We start from the raw sequence: 17181 nt of genomic DNA, 5'->3' as shown, positions 1-17181 counted from the left end.
AGAGAAGGAAGCACTCAGGTCTCATGGGCATGATCCACCGAAAAGCTTTTATTAAAAGCCCCAGAGTGGGTGGGGGTGGGGAAGGTTCAGTCCTGCTGCTTGGTTCGGGAGGCCTCGGCATTGGCCCGGAGCACAGCCCCCGGGGATGGGTAAGGGCGCTGCTGGAAGAGGGGCCCGGCTGCTGTCGTGTCTGCACCCGTCTTGGCCTCATTCCGCTTGGGGAGTCCTGTTGACCACGTGCCTCTGGGGGTGACAAGGGGTGGGAGCGGGAATGTATAATATGTGTACTGTGGCAGGCACCTCCCACCCACAACTGACAAAGGGGGAAAGGAGACAGGAAGAAAGGAACGGTCAGCGGTGCAGTGAGTCAAGAGGAAAAAGGAAGGGCTCTTGAGGGGTGGTCAATTACCGGGGTGCATCTGAGTACGAGCTGGGGTCCATGGGGTCTAATTCTTCATCCTTCCGACTTGCCACTGCGGAAGTAGGTGGCAGAGTGGGGTCTTCGACGGGGGCACAAGGAGTCCCGGATCACCGAGCTCTCCCATCCCGGGAAGAAATGGAGCCCGAGGCTTCCAGGCCCCAGGCTCAGGCACTCGCGTGAAGCCAAGCGAGGGCTTCCTTACACTGTGCACCCCTGGTGCCCCCCTTGCCTCACCCCAGCTTACCCTTCTTGCTCTTGGGGTAGGGAGCCAGCTCCTCCCGGCGATGGTGGCGCCGTTCTTTGCCCTCTTCCCGGTCCACCTTGTCATACCCGCGGTCCCGGTCCCGATCCCTGTCCCGCTCTCGCTCTCTGTCCACCTTGTCATAACCACGCTCCCGGTCTCTGTCAGACTTCTCATGGCTGCGTTCTGACTTCTCATGGCTGCGTTCTGACTTCTCGTGACCTCGGTCCGATTTCTCGTGGCCCCGGTCCGATTTCTCATGGCTCCGGTCCAACTTCTCCTCAGTATCTGGGGACACGAAAGCCTTGTGACCTTCCTGCTCCCACCTCAGGACCCAGCAGCCTCTGCCTTCAACAGCCTCCTTTGCCTGGGGCTGGGCCTGCCTGGTCTTACCTGCCTCGGTCTTTTACCTGACCCCTCTCGGAGAACTGCTCGAACACTCGAGGCACCCTTGTATCTGCCAACTCACCTGCATTACTGCTCCTGAGCTTCTTGGCAGATTTGGAAACAACGGAGTTGGGATCATGTGGGGACAGCCAGGACACGAGGTCTGTGTCCGCATTCCAGTAGTAAGGGAGCCCGCTGCAGGGCAGTGGGAGGGAGGGAGGGAAGGAATGTCAGCACGGATATCCTCTCCTTGTAGCCACAACTCTTGTCTCCCCAATCTCTGCCTGTACCTGCCCCATGCCAGGACCCTACAGGGAGGGCCCCCAGATCTCTTCCCTTGTGGCCCCCATTTACCCCCAGCCCGCCCCCCCCCCACATCCCCAGACTCACCAGGAAGGGTCAAACACCTTGTACCAGCTTGGCGGCAGGCCCTCCAACCGGGTAGCCTCATAGTCCACAGGGTCATCGTCATAGTCCTCGGCAATGATCTCTTCCTCCGGTTCTGGCAGGACAAGGAGGGAAGGAGGACAGCAGTAAGGACCAGAGGGATCCCCATCCTGCAGTCAGGGCCTGGGGAGACACACTCACATTCACGTGGACCACGTGTGTGTGCCAGGTCTCAAGTGCCCTAAAAAATATTGCTCACATTCCAAATCCAAGTATCTGAGTATCAGGATTTACCAAAACATTTACCCAAATCTGTTCTGTTTCTGGGTTCAGATATGACATACTGTTACCTGAACTTATCTGGTTTCAGACTTTAGACAGGGATTCATTAAAAAACATGTATCCATATTTATTCAGTTCCTGAGTTCAGATAGTATGTGACACCATACTATCCAAATCTATTTGGATAAAATTAGTTTCAACAAGGGGTTTATCTAAAAATATGTCCAAATCTGTTCAGCTCCCAAGCTTGGCAAATACGAGGTTTCTGACTCCGGTATATTGAGTAGCAAGTTTGGATAGCACGGGATTTATCCGAACGCTTCTCTGAATCTATTCAGTTCCCGAGGCCTACAACTGTTGTCAGTTACTATCAACAGAATAAAAAAGGTGTATGAGTACCTGGACCTCCGTAGGTCTATCACAGATTTCACCTATGGATATAGCTAACAATGAAATGTATATGTCAGCAACAGCAGAGTGCCTGTCACACAATAGGCCCAAAATAGATGTCAGCTATAATCATCAGTATTGTTAGTAAGATATACACAATCAGCACAGGGCCTGGTACCAACAGCCTTAAAGTAAATATCATATCAATGATCATTATCAGTATTATTAACCAAAGATCTATGCTTGGCACACAACAGGCTTGTAATAGATGTCACTTATCAATAAAGTGAAAATAAGATGAGTTTTCCAGTACCTGGAACACCTTAGCCCAAACTAGATGCCAGCTTTTACTATTATTTACAATAAGGTAGAAATACTAGCAACAGCAGCACAGTAGGCCTAAATGATAGATCCTATCATTATTTTATATACTGTTCATCATAATGTGTATGACAGACACTTAAGAAGACCCAAAATACATGTCAGCTATTGATACGTTGAACAATAAGGTATATATCACCAGCACAGTGCCTGGGTCCACAGTAGGTCTAAAATAACGTTATCTACTAGTATGGTAAAGAACAAAGTATTAGCATCCTGCCACTGTGCTTGGCCCACAGGAGGCTGCGGTAGATTTCAGCTTCTGTCAACTGTTACTATCCTTACTATTAGATACTTTGTAACCACTTCCAGGGACTGATGGGTGGATTAAACTTGGGATATAGAAGACCCAAAAATACACGTCAGCTGTCAGTATTATTATGGATGAAATGTCTATTTCCCGTCCCCACCCGCCTCCTCATACGGTAGGAATGGGTGTCAGGAATACGCATTGTTAACAGTGAAATGCCTGCCACCCCACTGCTTGGTGCGAAGTAGGTCCACGCTAGGTATCAAGTGGCAGTATCAACAACAAAGTGCCTGTCAAGCCTGGCACATGGTAGGCCTATCTGCTCTTAGCTCTCTCACCGGGCTCCAGATGTTTGAGAATGCCTCTCTTGGCCAAGCGGGTCTGCAGCGCAACGGGCAGCGGCATAGCGGATAGCAGACAGACCTAGGGAAGAACAGACAGACCAAAAAACAGCTCAGATGAGGACTGAATCTGGATCTTGTAACCAAGCGCCTCCCCCCAGCAAGTACTCATCTGGACCCCCACCTACCCACCTACACTAGGAGCTGGGCGACAGACCCTACTCTAAAAGGTGGAAGGGATAAATGGCAATATCACCAAAACTCTCACCAACCCTCCTCTCCCGGGCCGGGTGCTCCAGGACCGGGTTCCTCTCCCAGGCCCAGGCTCCGCCCATTGCCAGAGGGGCCAAACGCGGCTGCCCCTCGTCCCAGAAATGGGCTCACCCAACTTCCCCCGAACACTACCGGGTGGAAGGAACCAAAGCGCTGGGATGGGGGAGCAGAGTGCAACACCTCCTCCAGCTCCAAAAAATGCGCCCACCCCGACATTACCAATACCGTCACGCGGGTAGTGGAAAGCTGATAGACTGGCCGTCTCTCTCTCTCTCGTCGCTTCTATGATTGCCAGGACTACACGATTCTCTTCTCCCAATGCCCAGAACGAGGTCCTCTCTCTCCGAGCCTGGAGGAAACTGGGCTACGCTGAGACTGCGGCGAACAGATGACACAAACCGAGCTGGCCAATGAGAGTGCGCCTTCGTCTGACTTCTGGCGAAACGACCCAATCGTTGCCCTGAAGTAGGCAGAAAGCTCGGGCGCCTGTGTGTGTTACCGGTGGGGGTGTGGCCCGGCCGGGGTTTAGCCAGACTGCGCGGCCGGACGCCGGCGCCATGGAGGAGTACGCTCGGGAGCCTTGGTACGGCGAGGGGCGCAGGCCTCGGGACTGTTGCTAGGGCGCCACGGCCAGCGGTGGGAGGCGGGCGGGGGAGGCACCGGCCACACAGCGCCACGTCCCAGACTCGGGAGACTCTTAGACGTTTGTTGTCTCCTTCTGCTCCCCTCCACTTGCTTCCTCCTACTCGGGCTCCGTTAAGAGGGGCCACAACTGTGTGCCTAAAGGAGAAGATGCGGTGCAAGGACGAACCACTCCCACGTTTCCCTTGTCTTCGTACCTCCCAGTCTCTCTTTGTTAACGAAAAGACACGCTGGTCGAATCCATTCCAGCCGAGGGGGTGGTGCGGTGTTGAGCGGTGCTGGATCATCCCCACGGTCTGCGCTTGGTTTTTCCCAGTTGTGCGGGTTATAAAAAAAAAAAGAGAGAGAGGGCGTGGCTTGGTTGGACGTGCTCACTGTGGGAAAAGGGGGTGCGAGCCCGTTCTGCTTTAGTAACAGTGCTAGCTTAACACTTCTGTAGCGCTTATTTAAACTTGCCAACTCTTTGCTTGTTATCAATTCATTTAATAATTGGTAGTAGTAAAGCGGTTGATTCCTTGGTTGGCTGCGAAGGGGAGGGGCGGACAGGGCGAAGACTAATATTTTCCCCCCTTCGCACTATTTCTTGCTTAAATGAGGGGGAAAATAATCTATTATCTGAAATTCTGCTTCCCATTTGGATGACTTAAGTTTCTCCCAGTTGGAAAGAGTCCTCGTGACATGGCAAGAGGGAGGGCTGACATTAACCCCATCCTCCCCTTCCCGCTTGCAGCCCATGGCGAATTGTGGATGATTGCGGTGGTGCCTTCACTATGGGTGTTATCGGCGGTGGAGTCTTCCAGGCCATTAAGGGCTTCCGCAATGCCCCTGTCGTGAGTCCTGGCCTTCCCTGGGTGGTGCGGGGGTCCTGCCCTGTCCACATGGGATACTGTTTTGAAAACTGCTTGGAGCTGCCAGTCACATGCACTTATTCATTCTGGTGCCTGCTCACCTAGTATATGCCAGGCCTGGCTCCAGGATCTGGAAGTTTGGAGGAACTGCAAACATGACCTCTGCCCCTCACCCCCCCACCCAACTGGAGCTCCTCTGTGGAAATGCTGTGATGTCAAAAGGGTCATCACCAAAACCTAAATGTGTGTGTGCAAAGCCAGTCAGATTTTACCTAGAGGCAGATTCTGGGTTGGAAGCCTGGATAGAGGGAAGTGACAGGAGTTTAACTGGCAGGAGGAGGACAGCCTTAAAGCTGAGAAAATACTTTTAATTTAACGTAATCGATTCCCTCTCTCTCTCTCTCTCTCTCTATCTCTGAGAACCCCCCCTCCCCTTCCTGGGAGACCTCATCAAATGTCATGACTTTAAATGCCATGCATTTGTCAAGGTCTCTGCAATTTCTCTGTCTAGCCCTGTCCCTCCCCTCATCTCCTGGAGCTCTCTTTCCTGGATCTTTGTCCAGGTTTCTCCCTCTCATCCTCAGGGTCTCAGCATAAATGCCCCCCTCCTTAAAGAGGTCTTTCCTGACCCTTCAGCCACTGTTACAGCTCTTTATCCTATTTCCTCTAGGGTTCTTATTGCTGTCTGAAGCTATCTTATCTGTACCCTTATTTAGGATCTGTCTCCCCCACTATAATGTGAGCTCTGAGAGGGTAGGGGCCAGGTCTACCTTGTTTACTGCTGTATCCCTGCATACAGCATGGTGCCTGGCACATAGATGCTAAGTAATGAATGAATGAATGATTTCTCATCCCAGCTCTGAGAGCACCTATATTGGGGTGCTCCCCAGCCCCCTAGTTCTTGGCCACTTCCCCACATCTCTACCTCTGATACCCCTACAGGTTTCCTGCCCCCATCCCTCTCTTAAAAGCTAGAAACCTTGTCTGCCAGTGGCCTCAACCGGGCTCTGATTCCCTTCCTCCCCACTTTCCTCCAGGGAATTCGGCACCGAATGAGAGGCAGTGTCAACGCTGTGAGGATCCGAGCCCCTCAGATTGGAGGTGAGAGGTTTGGGGAGACAGATGTGATAACAGAGTTGAGGCGGTTGCTCCTTTGAGTCTAGACTGCAAGTTGGGGGTCCAGATTCTAGTCTCAACTCTGCCTGGGACTTCCTGGGGGAGTGACGTTTCCCAACAATTTCATATGGGTGAGTTCTGGAGTTTAAATCCAGGCCCTGGCTCTTCCCTGATGTGTGACCTTGGGCTAGTGGCTTAACCTCTCTGAACCTCATCTGCAACATGGGGATGACAAAACAGTAAGTTTTGTAATTTATGTAACTTAGGTAGTACTTACTAAGTGCTGGTTGCTCTGTTAAGCGCTTTGGTAGTATTAACTAATATAAATTTTCAGAAGTCAAGTAACATGCAGTGCGTAGATCAGGTCCTGGCACACAGTTAGACTTGAGTAAACATTTTAACTATTGTATCGTTAACTGGCTTTGCTAACCCCTTTCCTTCTCCCTGAAACCAAGGTCAGAATTCCAATTCTGTGTGGTAGTTACGAAGATCAAAGTTGCTCTGTTAAAAGCCATATAGAAGGGAGTTCCCTGGTGGCCTGGTGGTTAGGATTCCGGGCTTTCATTGCCGTCACCCGGGTTCAATCCCTGGTCAGAGAACTGAGAGGAATGAGTGCATGGCAGGGCCAAGAAAAAAGCCACATAGAAGCAGATAAATCTGCCCGTAAACACTTGTCAGCCCCCCATGAAGGTGAAGGGAGTGCGATGGCAATTACAGACAGATTGAAGGAGCTACCACAGAGACAGATGGGGGCTATCCCCTAGGAGTTTGCCATCTGCCCTTGCCTCTGGGTTTTTCTCCCCGTTCTTTGCCAGAGCGTTCAGGCCTTGGGAGTCCCTGGACCCTGAGCCGTATATTCTGGGGATTCCCCACAAACACTAATTAGGCCGTGATCCCCCAACAGGTAGCTTCGCAGTGTGGGGGGGCCTGTTCTCCACCATCGACTGCGGTCTGGTGCGGCTGCGGGGCAAGGAAGATCCCTGGAACTCCATCACCAGCGGAGCATTGACCGGGGCTGTGCTGGCTGCCCGCAGTGAGTGCCCCATCCCCAGGCCCCAGCCCCTTCCACCCTGTTCTGCCTGCTCTCACCTCTCTCCCCGTGCCTCCTCATTCCTCCAGGTGGCCCATTGGCCATGGTGGGCTCGGCAATGATGGGAGGCATTCTGTTGGCCCTCATCGAGGGTGTTGGCATCCTCCTCACTCGCTACACCGCCCAGCAGTTCCGCAATGGTGAGTTCCTGGTGAAGCTGGCCAGGGAGAGGTGGGAAATGCTCTGCCTTGCCTCCTCCGCTCATCTTTATCCAATTCTCCCCACTCCAGCACCCCCATTCCTGGAGGACCCCAGCCAGCTGCCCCCTAAGGAGGGTACCCCGGCCCCAGGCTACCCCAGCTATCAGCAGTACCACTGAGGAAGTGACCGCCTGTCATCGCCACCGTGGGAGCTCCTCCTCGGTTCCCCCCGCGATGATCTACCTCGAAGGGAGGGCTGGCTCCCAGTTGGCCCTGGGACCTTCCAGAGAGGGCCTCTACTCTGTTCCCTTATCCCAGGTTGGGGGTGGGGTACCCCAGCTGCCCTGATGGATGGGTCCCTTCTCTCTCAGGCACCCCAGCCCCCACTCATATGTAACAAGCTCTCACCCCAATCCCTTTGCATGGCGCCCTGATCAGTATTTAAAGCCAGTTTTGAAATGCCTATGTATGTACTCCTTGAGCCACCCATTGGAGCTGCTCACTAGGACAAGGGGTAGAGCCCTCTTCAGGGACTTGGGAGCCCTAGGATTTGGAGTCCCACAGAGAGTGGGCTCTAGTAAAGGTTTGTGGGATGAATGTGTAGGAGGGGGAATGAATCAAGATGTGAATAGTGCATGAATAAGGGGGCCAAGTGTTGACTCACAAGCAGACAGAAGAGGAACAGGCTTGGGAAAGAAATGAGTGAGCACAGGATTGCTGGGGTGGAGGGGGTGGTTCCACATGGGGCACCTCTGACCCCTCTCCCCCATGTCCCCATTGCAAAGACTGGGAAATCTGACCTCACAGTGAACTCTGTCTTTCTGGATACCAGTCACCCCGTTTGTGAAGATAATTCCCCCTCCATGTGGCCTCACCAGGGACCTGGGGTGGAAGTAGGGGTCGGGGAGACCCAGCTTCCTTGAAGAAGGTACCCTTAATCTTCTCTTCTGCACTACAGAGAGATTTCTGCTCTGCGGTGCTCAGTGTTGTCAGTATTTAAGGGTACCGGATGAGTTTTCGTTTTGGGGGTGGAGTGGGGGTTATGGGAAAGAGATTTTCTCGGATGGACATCGGCTCCAAACACTGTCTCTTGCATGCAAACACCTACATGTGTGGGGCAGACGCCTCCACTGGGGTGCAGATGGCCTCATGGGAGACACACCAACTGTCCCTTTTATGCAAGCCATTGCGAAGAGGTGGAAATGCCCTCTCTCTTATACAAACTCGCTCCCTGGGGGTGCAGATGCTGAGTTCTCAGGCCTCCCAAGGCCCCAACGAGGTCCTAGTGGTCCTCGGAGGTAGTAGAACTGCAACACTGCTTGATGGACTCAGTGGCAGGCGCGGGTAGCCGGCCCTGTGCACACAGCTCTCTCAGTGCCGCAGCAGGGCCCTGGCCTCGAACTTGCCGATTCCATGGCCACGCCAGCAGCAGCAACACACCTGCCTGGGTAGGACCGGGATGCCAGTCAGACCCTGGGTATCCCAGGCTGCAACCCTTGTATTTCCAGGCCACTTCCTTTGGTCCCGCCCATTCGGTACACCTAGGCCGCACCCTTCCTCACCTCCAGGCCCCATCCCCGCTGTGTTTCCAGATCCCACCCTGCTCCTGTCAAACACAGGCCCGCTAGCTCTTCTGAGCCTTTTCCTTCCTTGAGCCCTCAGGTTCCGCCCGCCTCAGGCTGCTGTGATGTCCACAGACCCTTATGTCTCCAGGCCCCGCCCCCAGGTCCACCCCCTCCCTATCTTTCAGCCGTGCCCTCTAAGCCTCCTGCAGGCCCTGTCTTTATATATCGACTTGGACTCTTCCGAGGCCCTGTCCCTACTGTGTCTCCCTGGCCCCTTCCAAATGGGTTCCGCCCCGACAGGCCCCCTAGATCTGCAGGTTTCTTGCCCTCAGCAGCCTCTACACCCTACCTCTTCCCGCCTTCAGACCCCGCCCTGTCCTGCTCCTTAAGGTCCCGCCCCTTGGGGAACCTCAAACGCCCGGGCGCCCCGCCCTCCTCCCGCCTTTGGGAGCCCGCTCGTGGTCTCCCGGTCTGGAAAGCTGTTGGAGCCGTGGGGCCGTGGAACGGTTCATGGTGAAGTTCAGGGCCTTGTGCTCTGGCTCCTGGGGCTGCTGGCTGGGCCGGGCGGGACCAGTACTGGGTTTAGTAGCGGAGGACTGGGCTTCGGCTGAGAGTTGTAGAGCGGCATCGAGTGGTGGTGGGGCTTCATGGGAGCCTAGCTGCCGCGGCGTCACCCGGCTCCTAGGTGGGGCTGGGGCGTCCGGTGTCGTGCAGGTCTCCGGAGTTGGGGGGAGCTGGGGCCAGGGCGAGTCCTCAGGCCCCGCCCCCTGACCTGACCGCGGGCCTGCTGCTCTTCCCAAAAGAAGGGAATGCGGGGTCAGACCCCGGATGGTTTCTACCGGGGGTGGGGGGGATTGCAGAGACCCAGAAAAGGCAGGAGACGGAGAAGGCAAGAGTGAGACAAACAGATGGCGAGAGAAATAGGAATAGAGGGACATAGAGACACTAATGGACACGTAGAAAGACAGAGATAGAGGCTGAGAGACATACAAGAAATAAAGGAAAAGAGACAGAGACGAGGAGAAAGGGCAGAGACAGTAAGAGGAGCAAGAAGAAACTGTTTGAGGGTCAGTAATGCAGGTGGGAAGACCCTCAGCGTCAAGTGGAGGCCAAGGCGGGAGAGAAGGCGAGGTGGCGGTGCAGAGTTCTGAGCTGGTTTGAGGGGCTGAACCGACAAGGGTTGTCAGGCCAGGCCTCCTCAGGCTGCCTGCCCACTTACCCTCTAGCTCAGGGGCCTCAGAGAGTCAGAGACATGCCCAAACTGCATTCTCTCTCTCTCTCTCTCTCTCTCTCTCTCTTTTCCAACTTAATCCCATCTGTTTCTAATAAGGATTTCAGTGGCTCTCCCTCAGTTTCTTCCTTCCTGTCTCCCTCCCCGCCTGAGCCCCAACTCTGCCTCTATGTCTTGATCTGTCTCTCAGCTCTTCTTCCTCATTTCTCTGCTTTGATTTCTCTGGCTGGTGGCTCTCACCCTCCCTGAGTCCTGGGGTTTGCCATCCACCTGTCTGCATGCGGTGGGGAAGGGAAGATATTTGGTGGATGAGGAGGGGTAGAGAGGTGGACAGAATCAGAGAAGAGCAACAGGTTCCAGCCCTGACAGTGGAGTGGGGAAATCCCTTTGTCCACTTCCTCAGGCAGAGACCCTGAGAGGCTGGGGAGAGAGACAAGGGGAAATCAAAGACAGACAGACAGACAGAAAAGATAGGGAGAGAGACAGATAGCCAGTTTACAGAGACATCAAAGGAGAAATGGAGATGCAGAGAAAGAGATACCAAGAGAAAAAGCAGTACACATAAAAAAAAAAGACAGGGAAAAGGGGGAATGAAAGTGAGGAGATAGAGACAGATATTGGGAGAGACAGAGATAGCAAAGAAAAAAAGAGAAACTGAGGGGCAGAGAAAGAAAAAGAGAAGTGGGAGAGAGAGAGAAAGTAAGACAGAAGAGTTGGGTGCATACCTTACTCTAAGTCTGGGAGTTGCCGGTCTGAGTGTTCTCATTTCCTCTGTTCTCTTAGTGGCAGTTGGAGAACGGGACCTGGCTGGGCAGGACAGCCTTGATAGCTCCACCCCTACCATCCCAGGTCCTCCAGGGGGGTGGGAGGGCTGCCTTCCCCAGGGATACACCTTTAGAGATCTACGCTCTGATGTTGGGACCTGGCAACCATCTCAAGGAGCTCATTTAGGGCCAACCTCTGGAACTGACCGATCGGGGCCATCTCCAGGGGATCTGCAGTGTCATCAGATTACCTGCAAGCCTGTAGAAGAGGAAGGATATGCCAGTGATCGCTTCGGAGGTGACAGAGGAACCTTCCTTTCCTTACGCTCATTATACATATGAGGAAACTGAAAGCACGAAAAGGTAAAGCAGCTTGCCCATGGTTATACTGCCTGAAAGCGGCAAAGCTGGGATTTATAGTCTTATTTATGGTGTATAGAGTTTCAGAGGTCACTTGCAACATAATTTCTGGGACAACACATTATCCATCCTAATTATGGGTGTTACTTGAAGGTTTTCATGGATGGTGTGAACTATTTTTTTAAATAAATTTATTTATTTTTATTTATTTATTTTTGGCTGTGTTGGGTCTTCGTTGCTGTGTGCAGGCTTTCTCTATTTGCGGCGAGCGGGGTCTACTTTTTGTTGCAGTGCGTGGGCTTCTCATTGCGGTGGCTTCTCTTGTTGCGGAGCACGGGCTCTAGGTGCACAGGCTTCAGTAGTTGTGGCACACAGGCTTCGGTAGTTGTGGCTCGCAGGCTCTGGAGTGCAGGCTCAGCAGTTGTGGCGCACGGGCTTAGTTGCTCCTCGACATGTGAGATCTTCCCGGACCAGGGCTCGAACCCGTGTCCCCTGCATTGGAAGGCGAATTCTTAACCATTGCACCACCAAGGAAGTCCTCTAGAGTGGGTTTCTTGAGTGGAGTTAAACAGTAGCAGCAAAACAGGCTAGAGTGTGTCTGAAGAGAACAAACTGCCCCAACTGTTAGCTCCCATTCCTGATGGGCTGGGTCTTGCTGATAGGGTTGTAATGACTTCAGCAGAAGCATTACAATCTGAGGCCAACAGCCAATTTTTACAAGATCAAGGTCTGGGATTATTTTTTTAAGGGAAATGTGAGAGGACCTATAGAAAGAAAGCTACCTTCTGAGGTATTTAAAAGAAGAGCTATTACATTTTTGCCGGTTTCGGGTAGGCGTGTGAGTCTGCATGAGAGAGAGAGAGAGAGAGATCCAGCAATCAAATTCATAGTAGCTGTAGTCTGAGAAAACACACAAGCTAGTTTCGTTTTTTCCGTAAGTGACAGAGGGAATCCATAGCAGGTCAAAAGTAACAGGGTGAGAGATATTTTACTTGGTTACTAGAAGGTGTCAAGGTACAGTAATAGTCAAGATTAATAGTGAAGTAAAAAGAAAAAAAAGGTGCTGAAGAATCAGAAAATTAATCTTGTTCTGTCACCTTGAGCAGAAGCCGTCCAAGTCTGCAGTCATCAGCTTCTGGAGAATTCCTAAGAATCCTCAGTTTGAAGCCTATTAATAAGGTCTTTTCCACTGAGGCTCAAGGGCAGTTTTCCGTTTGATCATGCAGACTTTTTTGGAAATGCAGCTTGAACCTATTATGTAACCATCTGGAGGCATCACACGCGTCTCTAGTAGTATGAAGTCACATTGGCCTGTAAGAGAGTAGAATCTAGGATTTGAGGTTCAATTACAAAACACTTAGGGTAGTCTGTTATTAACGCAGAAGTAGCTAACTATAGGTGGTCCCCAGAGGGGTTAGAGCTTATTGCCATCAAGGCTAATGGCAATACTTTAGTCCCTGGAAGTTTGAGGGTTAGGGTTAGAAGTTTGTTGATTTTACTTTCCAAATTCCATTAGGTCTCTCTACTTTTTCTGAAGATTATAGGTGATAATGGCTGTAGAGTTTCTGAGGAAGTTAAAACTTTACAGAGTTTTTAAATAACAGAGTTCTTTAAATAAGTGCAATGCCTGTCCCTGCTACTGGAGAGGTAAGTTGAGTCGGGAATACGAAGGCAAGCAGTTTCCCTACCTTTACGGTGATAACTCTCTGGCCAGTAGGAAAAACTCAGTTCACCTGGAAAATAAACCACAGCCAGAACTTGCTCATAGCCCTTTGGAGGTGTTCAAAAGGGCCTCGAGCTATTGGTTTCTATCCACACCCTACCTTTTCAGTCTTTGTCATGATTGTTATGAGGTGTGACATGCAAGGGAACCGTCTCAACAAGACCCTTAAAGTTACCCCATCAATGTTGGTTCAGTGTCAAGGCCAATTTATCACTGCTATTGTGGCTATTATCATGAAGCATTTTTGTTAACCTCCACTCTTCTGATGATGATCTCAAGTGTCAATTGGAGAAAAAACACACAACATAAGAGCTGTGAGTTGAGTTTTATTCAGTGTTTCCGAGAACTGGGAACTGTTTCAAAGAGGTAGGGGAGGAACTAGTAAATGTATACTTTTTTTGGCTGGGAAATACATGTAGTCAAGCATGCATCTTGGTAAAAGATTACTGCTAATCACACACACACACACACACACACACACCATATCTCAGTTAAGGATTTTAGTGCTTATCTATATATGGGAAGATGCAAGAATCTGGGGTCATTGAAATTCTTCTTTAGATATGCATCTTAACCATCTAGGGGCCCATATATCCAAAACATAGAATGTTTTCCCCTGAATTCCTTTCAGGGTATACTTGTAGGTGAGTGATTGCAACGGCTAATGACTTGATCCCTGTAGAATTGGAATGGTAGGCAACATTCTTTGTTTACACAAGTAATGGAAAGCTATATAGAAATTCCTTCATTTGTTGTCCGTTTTGATAAGGGTTTTGTAGTGGCTTCAGATGAATATGAGATTATCACTGTAAAAGGCTAGTTACATTTCCCTATGAAAGGAGAAGGGAAGAATTTTGGCTGCAGGAAAATTCGATTTGACATAAACATACTCAAAAGAGAGTTATTACAGCTGATTTAAACAATAATTCAGGCCCTTGACAGTTTTATCAAGGCATAGCACTTCTTAATCCCCAAATACAGAAATGAAGAGGAGGGTGTCTCCTATGTTAAACAAAATGATCTCTCTCCTTGAGACAGATAAAACAAGCAAGCTCGGGACTCCCCTGGCGGTCCAGCGGTTAAGACTCCGCGCTCCCAATGCAGGGGGCCGGGGTTCCATCCCTGGTCAGGGAACTAGATCCCACATGCCGCAACTAAAGATCCTGCAGGCCTCAACAAAGATCCTGAGTACCGCAACTAAGACCTGGTGCAGCCAAATAAATAAATAAATATTTAAAAAAAAATAAAACAAACAAGCTCTTCATGTGGTTTTTCTGCCCTTTTTGTTCTAAGGAATCTCTCAAATGGACAATCTTGTTCATGGCAAAAGTTTCTTAAAGTGGTTATTTCAATTCCAAAATTTCCCTGGTGAAAATTGCCACTTAGAGAGGTAATGTGTTGACATTACAGTGAGAAAACATGAAGGAAGCAAGTGCTTGGCCTGCAAGGGGCACAGTTTTAGACTGAGAAGTTCTCCCGAGGACTGCAGTGTTCCAGAAGGGTGGTGCTTGTGTGACTTGGTGTCTCCAGATTTTGGCCAAAGGCCAATCATCACTGATATTGGGCCAGGAATAAAAACCCTCCTGATTCTGGGCAGATGAAACTAAACAAAGCAATTTTCAGGGACACAAAGACAAGACTGAGGAAAGTTCACGTAAGGTTTTCTTTTTCCAATTTTTTTTTTTTTTTTTAGTGGTGAAGTATACATAACGTTAAATTTACCTCAACCATTTTTAAGTGCACAGTTCGGTGGTATTAAATACATTCATAATGTTGTTCAACTATCACCACCCTCTATCTTCCTAACTCTTTCCATCTTGTGAAACTGAAATTCTGTACTCCTTAAACAATAACTCCCCATTCTCTCCTCCCCCCAGCTCCTGGCACCCACCATTCTACTTTCTGTCTCTATGAATTTGACTACTTCGTGTAAGTGGAATCATACGGTATTTGTCTTTTTGTGACTGGCTTATTGCACTTTGCATAACAACCACAAGGTTCATCCATGTTGTAGCATGTGTCAGAATTTCCTTCCTTTTTAAAGCTGACTAATATTCTATCTTATGTATATACCACATTTTGCTTATCTATTCATCCACCATTGGATGCTTGGGTTGCTTCCACGTTTTAGCTATTGTGAATAATGCTGCTATGAACAGAGGTATACAAATAGCTCTTCAAGGCCCTGCTTCCACATGATGTGATCCAGAGCAGGTTTGTCCAAAGGACGCTGGTCTGAGAAGACTTTTTGACTTCTTCAGCCCCCAGGGCCAGCTGGAGAATAGAGTATCACAGATATGCTCATTCTCTCCCTATAGACTTTGCCACTTGTTGCAAAATAACACTCATGTATGTAACTAAATATAGCACTCATACTATACAAGTGGACAGACCATAGGAGCAGTGGTAGAAAGGTAGGAAACAACTTTACCAAATAACAAAGCATATCTGATCAGGTAACCAAAGTCCCAGGGAACCTTTTTCCTAGGAAAACAAAGAAATCCAAGGCAGAAAGGTCTATATTCAATTCACTGTGTACTTACTCCCAGACACTGGCAAGGAGGTGTAACTCAATTAGCTGAAGGCACGAGGGGTTACAGATGTGTGCACTACTGCGTTTAAAAAAAAAAAGTTATTGGATTTGAGATCGTGTTAGGTGGTTTTATAGTTTTCAGTGTATGAATCTTGCACTTATTTTTCAGTGTTTTATTCTTTTTTTAAAATTTTTATTTATTTATTTTTGGCTGTGTTGGGTCTTCGTTGCTGCACGCAGGCTTTCTCTAGTTGCGGCAAGAGGGGGCTACTTTTCATTGCAGTGCGCGGGCTTCTCATTGCGGTGGCTTCTCTCGTTGTGGAGCACAGGCTCTAGAGCACAGGCTCAGTAGTTGTGGCGCACGGGCTTAGTTGCTCCGTGGCATGTGGGATCTTCCCGGACCAGGGATCAAACCCGTGTCCCCTGCATTGGCAGGCAGATTCTCAACCACCACGCCACCAGGGAAGCCCATTTTTATTCTTTTTGATGCTATTGTATTGTTGTTGTGTTTTGGCCACACCACGTGGCGTGTGGCATCTTAGTTCCCCGACCACGGATGGAACCCATGCCCCCTGCAGTGGAAGCGCGGAGCCTTAACCACTGGACCACCAGGGAAGTCCTGGAATTGTTTTCTTTTTTTAAAAAATTAATTAATTAATTTATTTATTTTTAATTTTTTTGGCTGTGTTGGGTCTTTGTTTCTGTGCGAGGGCTTTCTCTAGTTGTGGCGAGCGGGGGCCACTCTTCATCGCGGTGCGCGGGCCCCTCACTATCGCGGCCTCTACTGTTGCAGAGCACAGGCTCCAGACACGCAGGCTCAGTAGTTGTGGCTCACGGGCCCAGTTGCTCCGCGGCATGTGGGATCTTCCCAGACCAGGGCTCGAACCCCAGTCCCCTGCATTAGCAGGCAGGCTCTCAACCACTGCGCCGCCAGGGAAGCCCTGGAATTGTTTTCTTAATTTCATTTTTGGATTGTTCATTGCCAGTGTATGGAAATACAATTGAATTTTGTAATATTGACCTTGTATCCTGAAACCTTGCTGGTCTCATTTATTAGGTCTAATGGTTTTCTTGTGGATTCTTTAAGATTATCCATGTACAAGATCATGTCATTTGCAAACAGAAATGACTTCACTTCCGCCTTTCCAATATGAATGCCTTTTATCTCCCTTTCTTGCCTAATTGCCCTGGCTAGCACCTTCAGCACAATGTTAAATAGAAGTGGTAGAGCGAACATCTTTGTCTTAATCCTGATCCTTGGGGGAAAAGCTTTCAGTCTTTCACCATTAAGTATGACGTTAGGTTCTTTGGAGCATTCTCTGCTGGGTCTTGGGGTGTGTGGATGGATTGGCTGTCTGATGGGATTGGTAACCCCTTTTCCATCCAGGATGAGTGGCTCCAACCACCTTCAGGAAAGGGGTTCTAGTTATCTTTCCTTTTCTTCTTTCTTTTTTAAAGAAACTATTTAATTTTTAAAATATTTTTGGTTGATTTTTGCACCATGAAGTTTCAGCTTCTCAACCTTTTCCCCTGCCCAGGGCTGCGGACCCAGACTGGCCTGGCAAGGATGTGCGCTCCGCAACAAAAGAAGCCATTGCAATAAGAAGCCTGTGCACCACAACGAAGAGTAGCCCCCGCTCGCCACAACTAGAGAAAGCCCACGCCCAGCAATGAAAACCCAACGCAGCCAAAATATATAAATAAATAAATTTATTAAAAAAAATTTTTTTTTACTTGTAGTAAAATACACATAACATAAATCTACTCCTTTATTTTTAAAGGATATCTTTTCTGGATGTAGAATTTGTGGTTGACA

General features: G+C 49.7%; 2 protein-coding genes and 1 long non-coding RNA gene across 5 annotated transcripts; 2 read left to right on the top strand and 1 right to left on the bottom strand.

The window, feature by feature from the left end:
* Positions 1-28: 28 nt before the first annotated feature.
* On the bottom strand, positions 29-4109 carry PQBP1 (polyglutamine binding protein 1). 2 transcript variants are annotated; one of them, XM_059911105.1, is made up of 7 exons: positions 3579-4109; positions 3078-3162; positions 1440-1551; positions 1132-1244; positions 666-950; positions 410-473; positions 29-243 (listed from the first exon to the last, which is right to left on the bottom strand). In XM_059911105.1, exons 2-7 carry the CDS (start codon positions 3142-3144, stop codon positions 87-89), a joined length of 798 nt encoding a protein of 265 aa, XP_059767088.1. In that variant the 5' UTR covers positions 3145-3162; positions 3579-4109; the 3' UTR covers positions 29-86. The 2 variants fall into 2 exon arrangements, with proteins under 2 accessions (XP_059767088.1, XP_059767087.1); XM_059911104.1 differs by having other exon boundaries at positions 3573-4108.
* On the top strand, positions 3826-7652 carry TIMM17B (translocase of inner mitochondrial membrane 17B). Its single transcript, XM_059911106.1, has 6 exons — positions 3826-3936; positions 4726-4825; positions 5881-5944; positions 6864-6992; positions 7079-7189; positions 7280-7652. Exons 1-6 carry the CDS (start codon positions 3911-3913, stop codon positions 7366-7368), a joined length of 519 nt encoding a protein of 172 aa, XP_059767089.1. The 5' UTR covers positions 3826-3910; the 3' UTR covers positions 7369-7652.
* Positions 7653-9179: 1527 nt separating this feature from the next.
* On the top strand, positions 9180-17088 carry LOC132357652 (uncharacterized). 2 transcript variants are annotated; one of them, XR_009500252.1, is made up of 3 exons: positions 9180-9267; positions 10769-11112; positions 16904-17088. It is a non-coding gene; the product is annotated as an uncharacterized LOC132357652 (long non-coding RNA). The 2 variants fall into 2 exon arrangements; XR_009500251.1 differs by having other exon boundaries at positions 9186-9267; positions 10976-11112.
* The last annotated feature ends 93 nt before the right edge of the window (positions 17089-17181 follow it).

The sequence above is a fragment of the Balaenoptera ricei genome, chromosome X, assembly GCF_028023285.1.
Source record: "Balaenoptera ricei isolate mBalRic1 chromosome X, mBalRic1.hap2, whole genome shotgun sequence".
NCBI lineage: Eukaryota > Metazoa > Chordata > Mammalia > Artiodactyla > Balaenopteridae > Balaenoptera > Balaenoptera ricei.
This window is presented reverse-complemented; position numbering and strand designations above follow the sequence as displayed.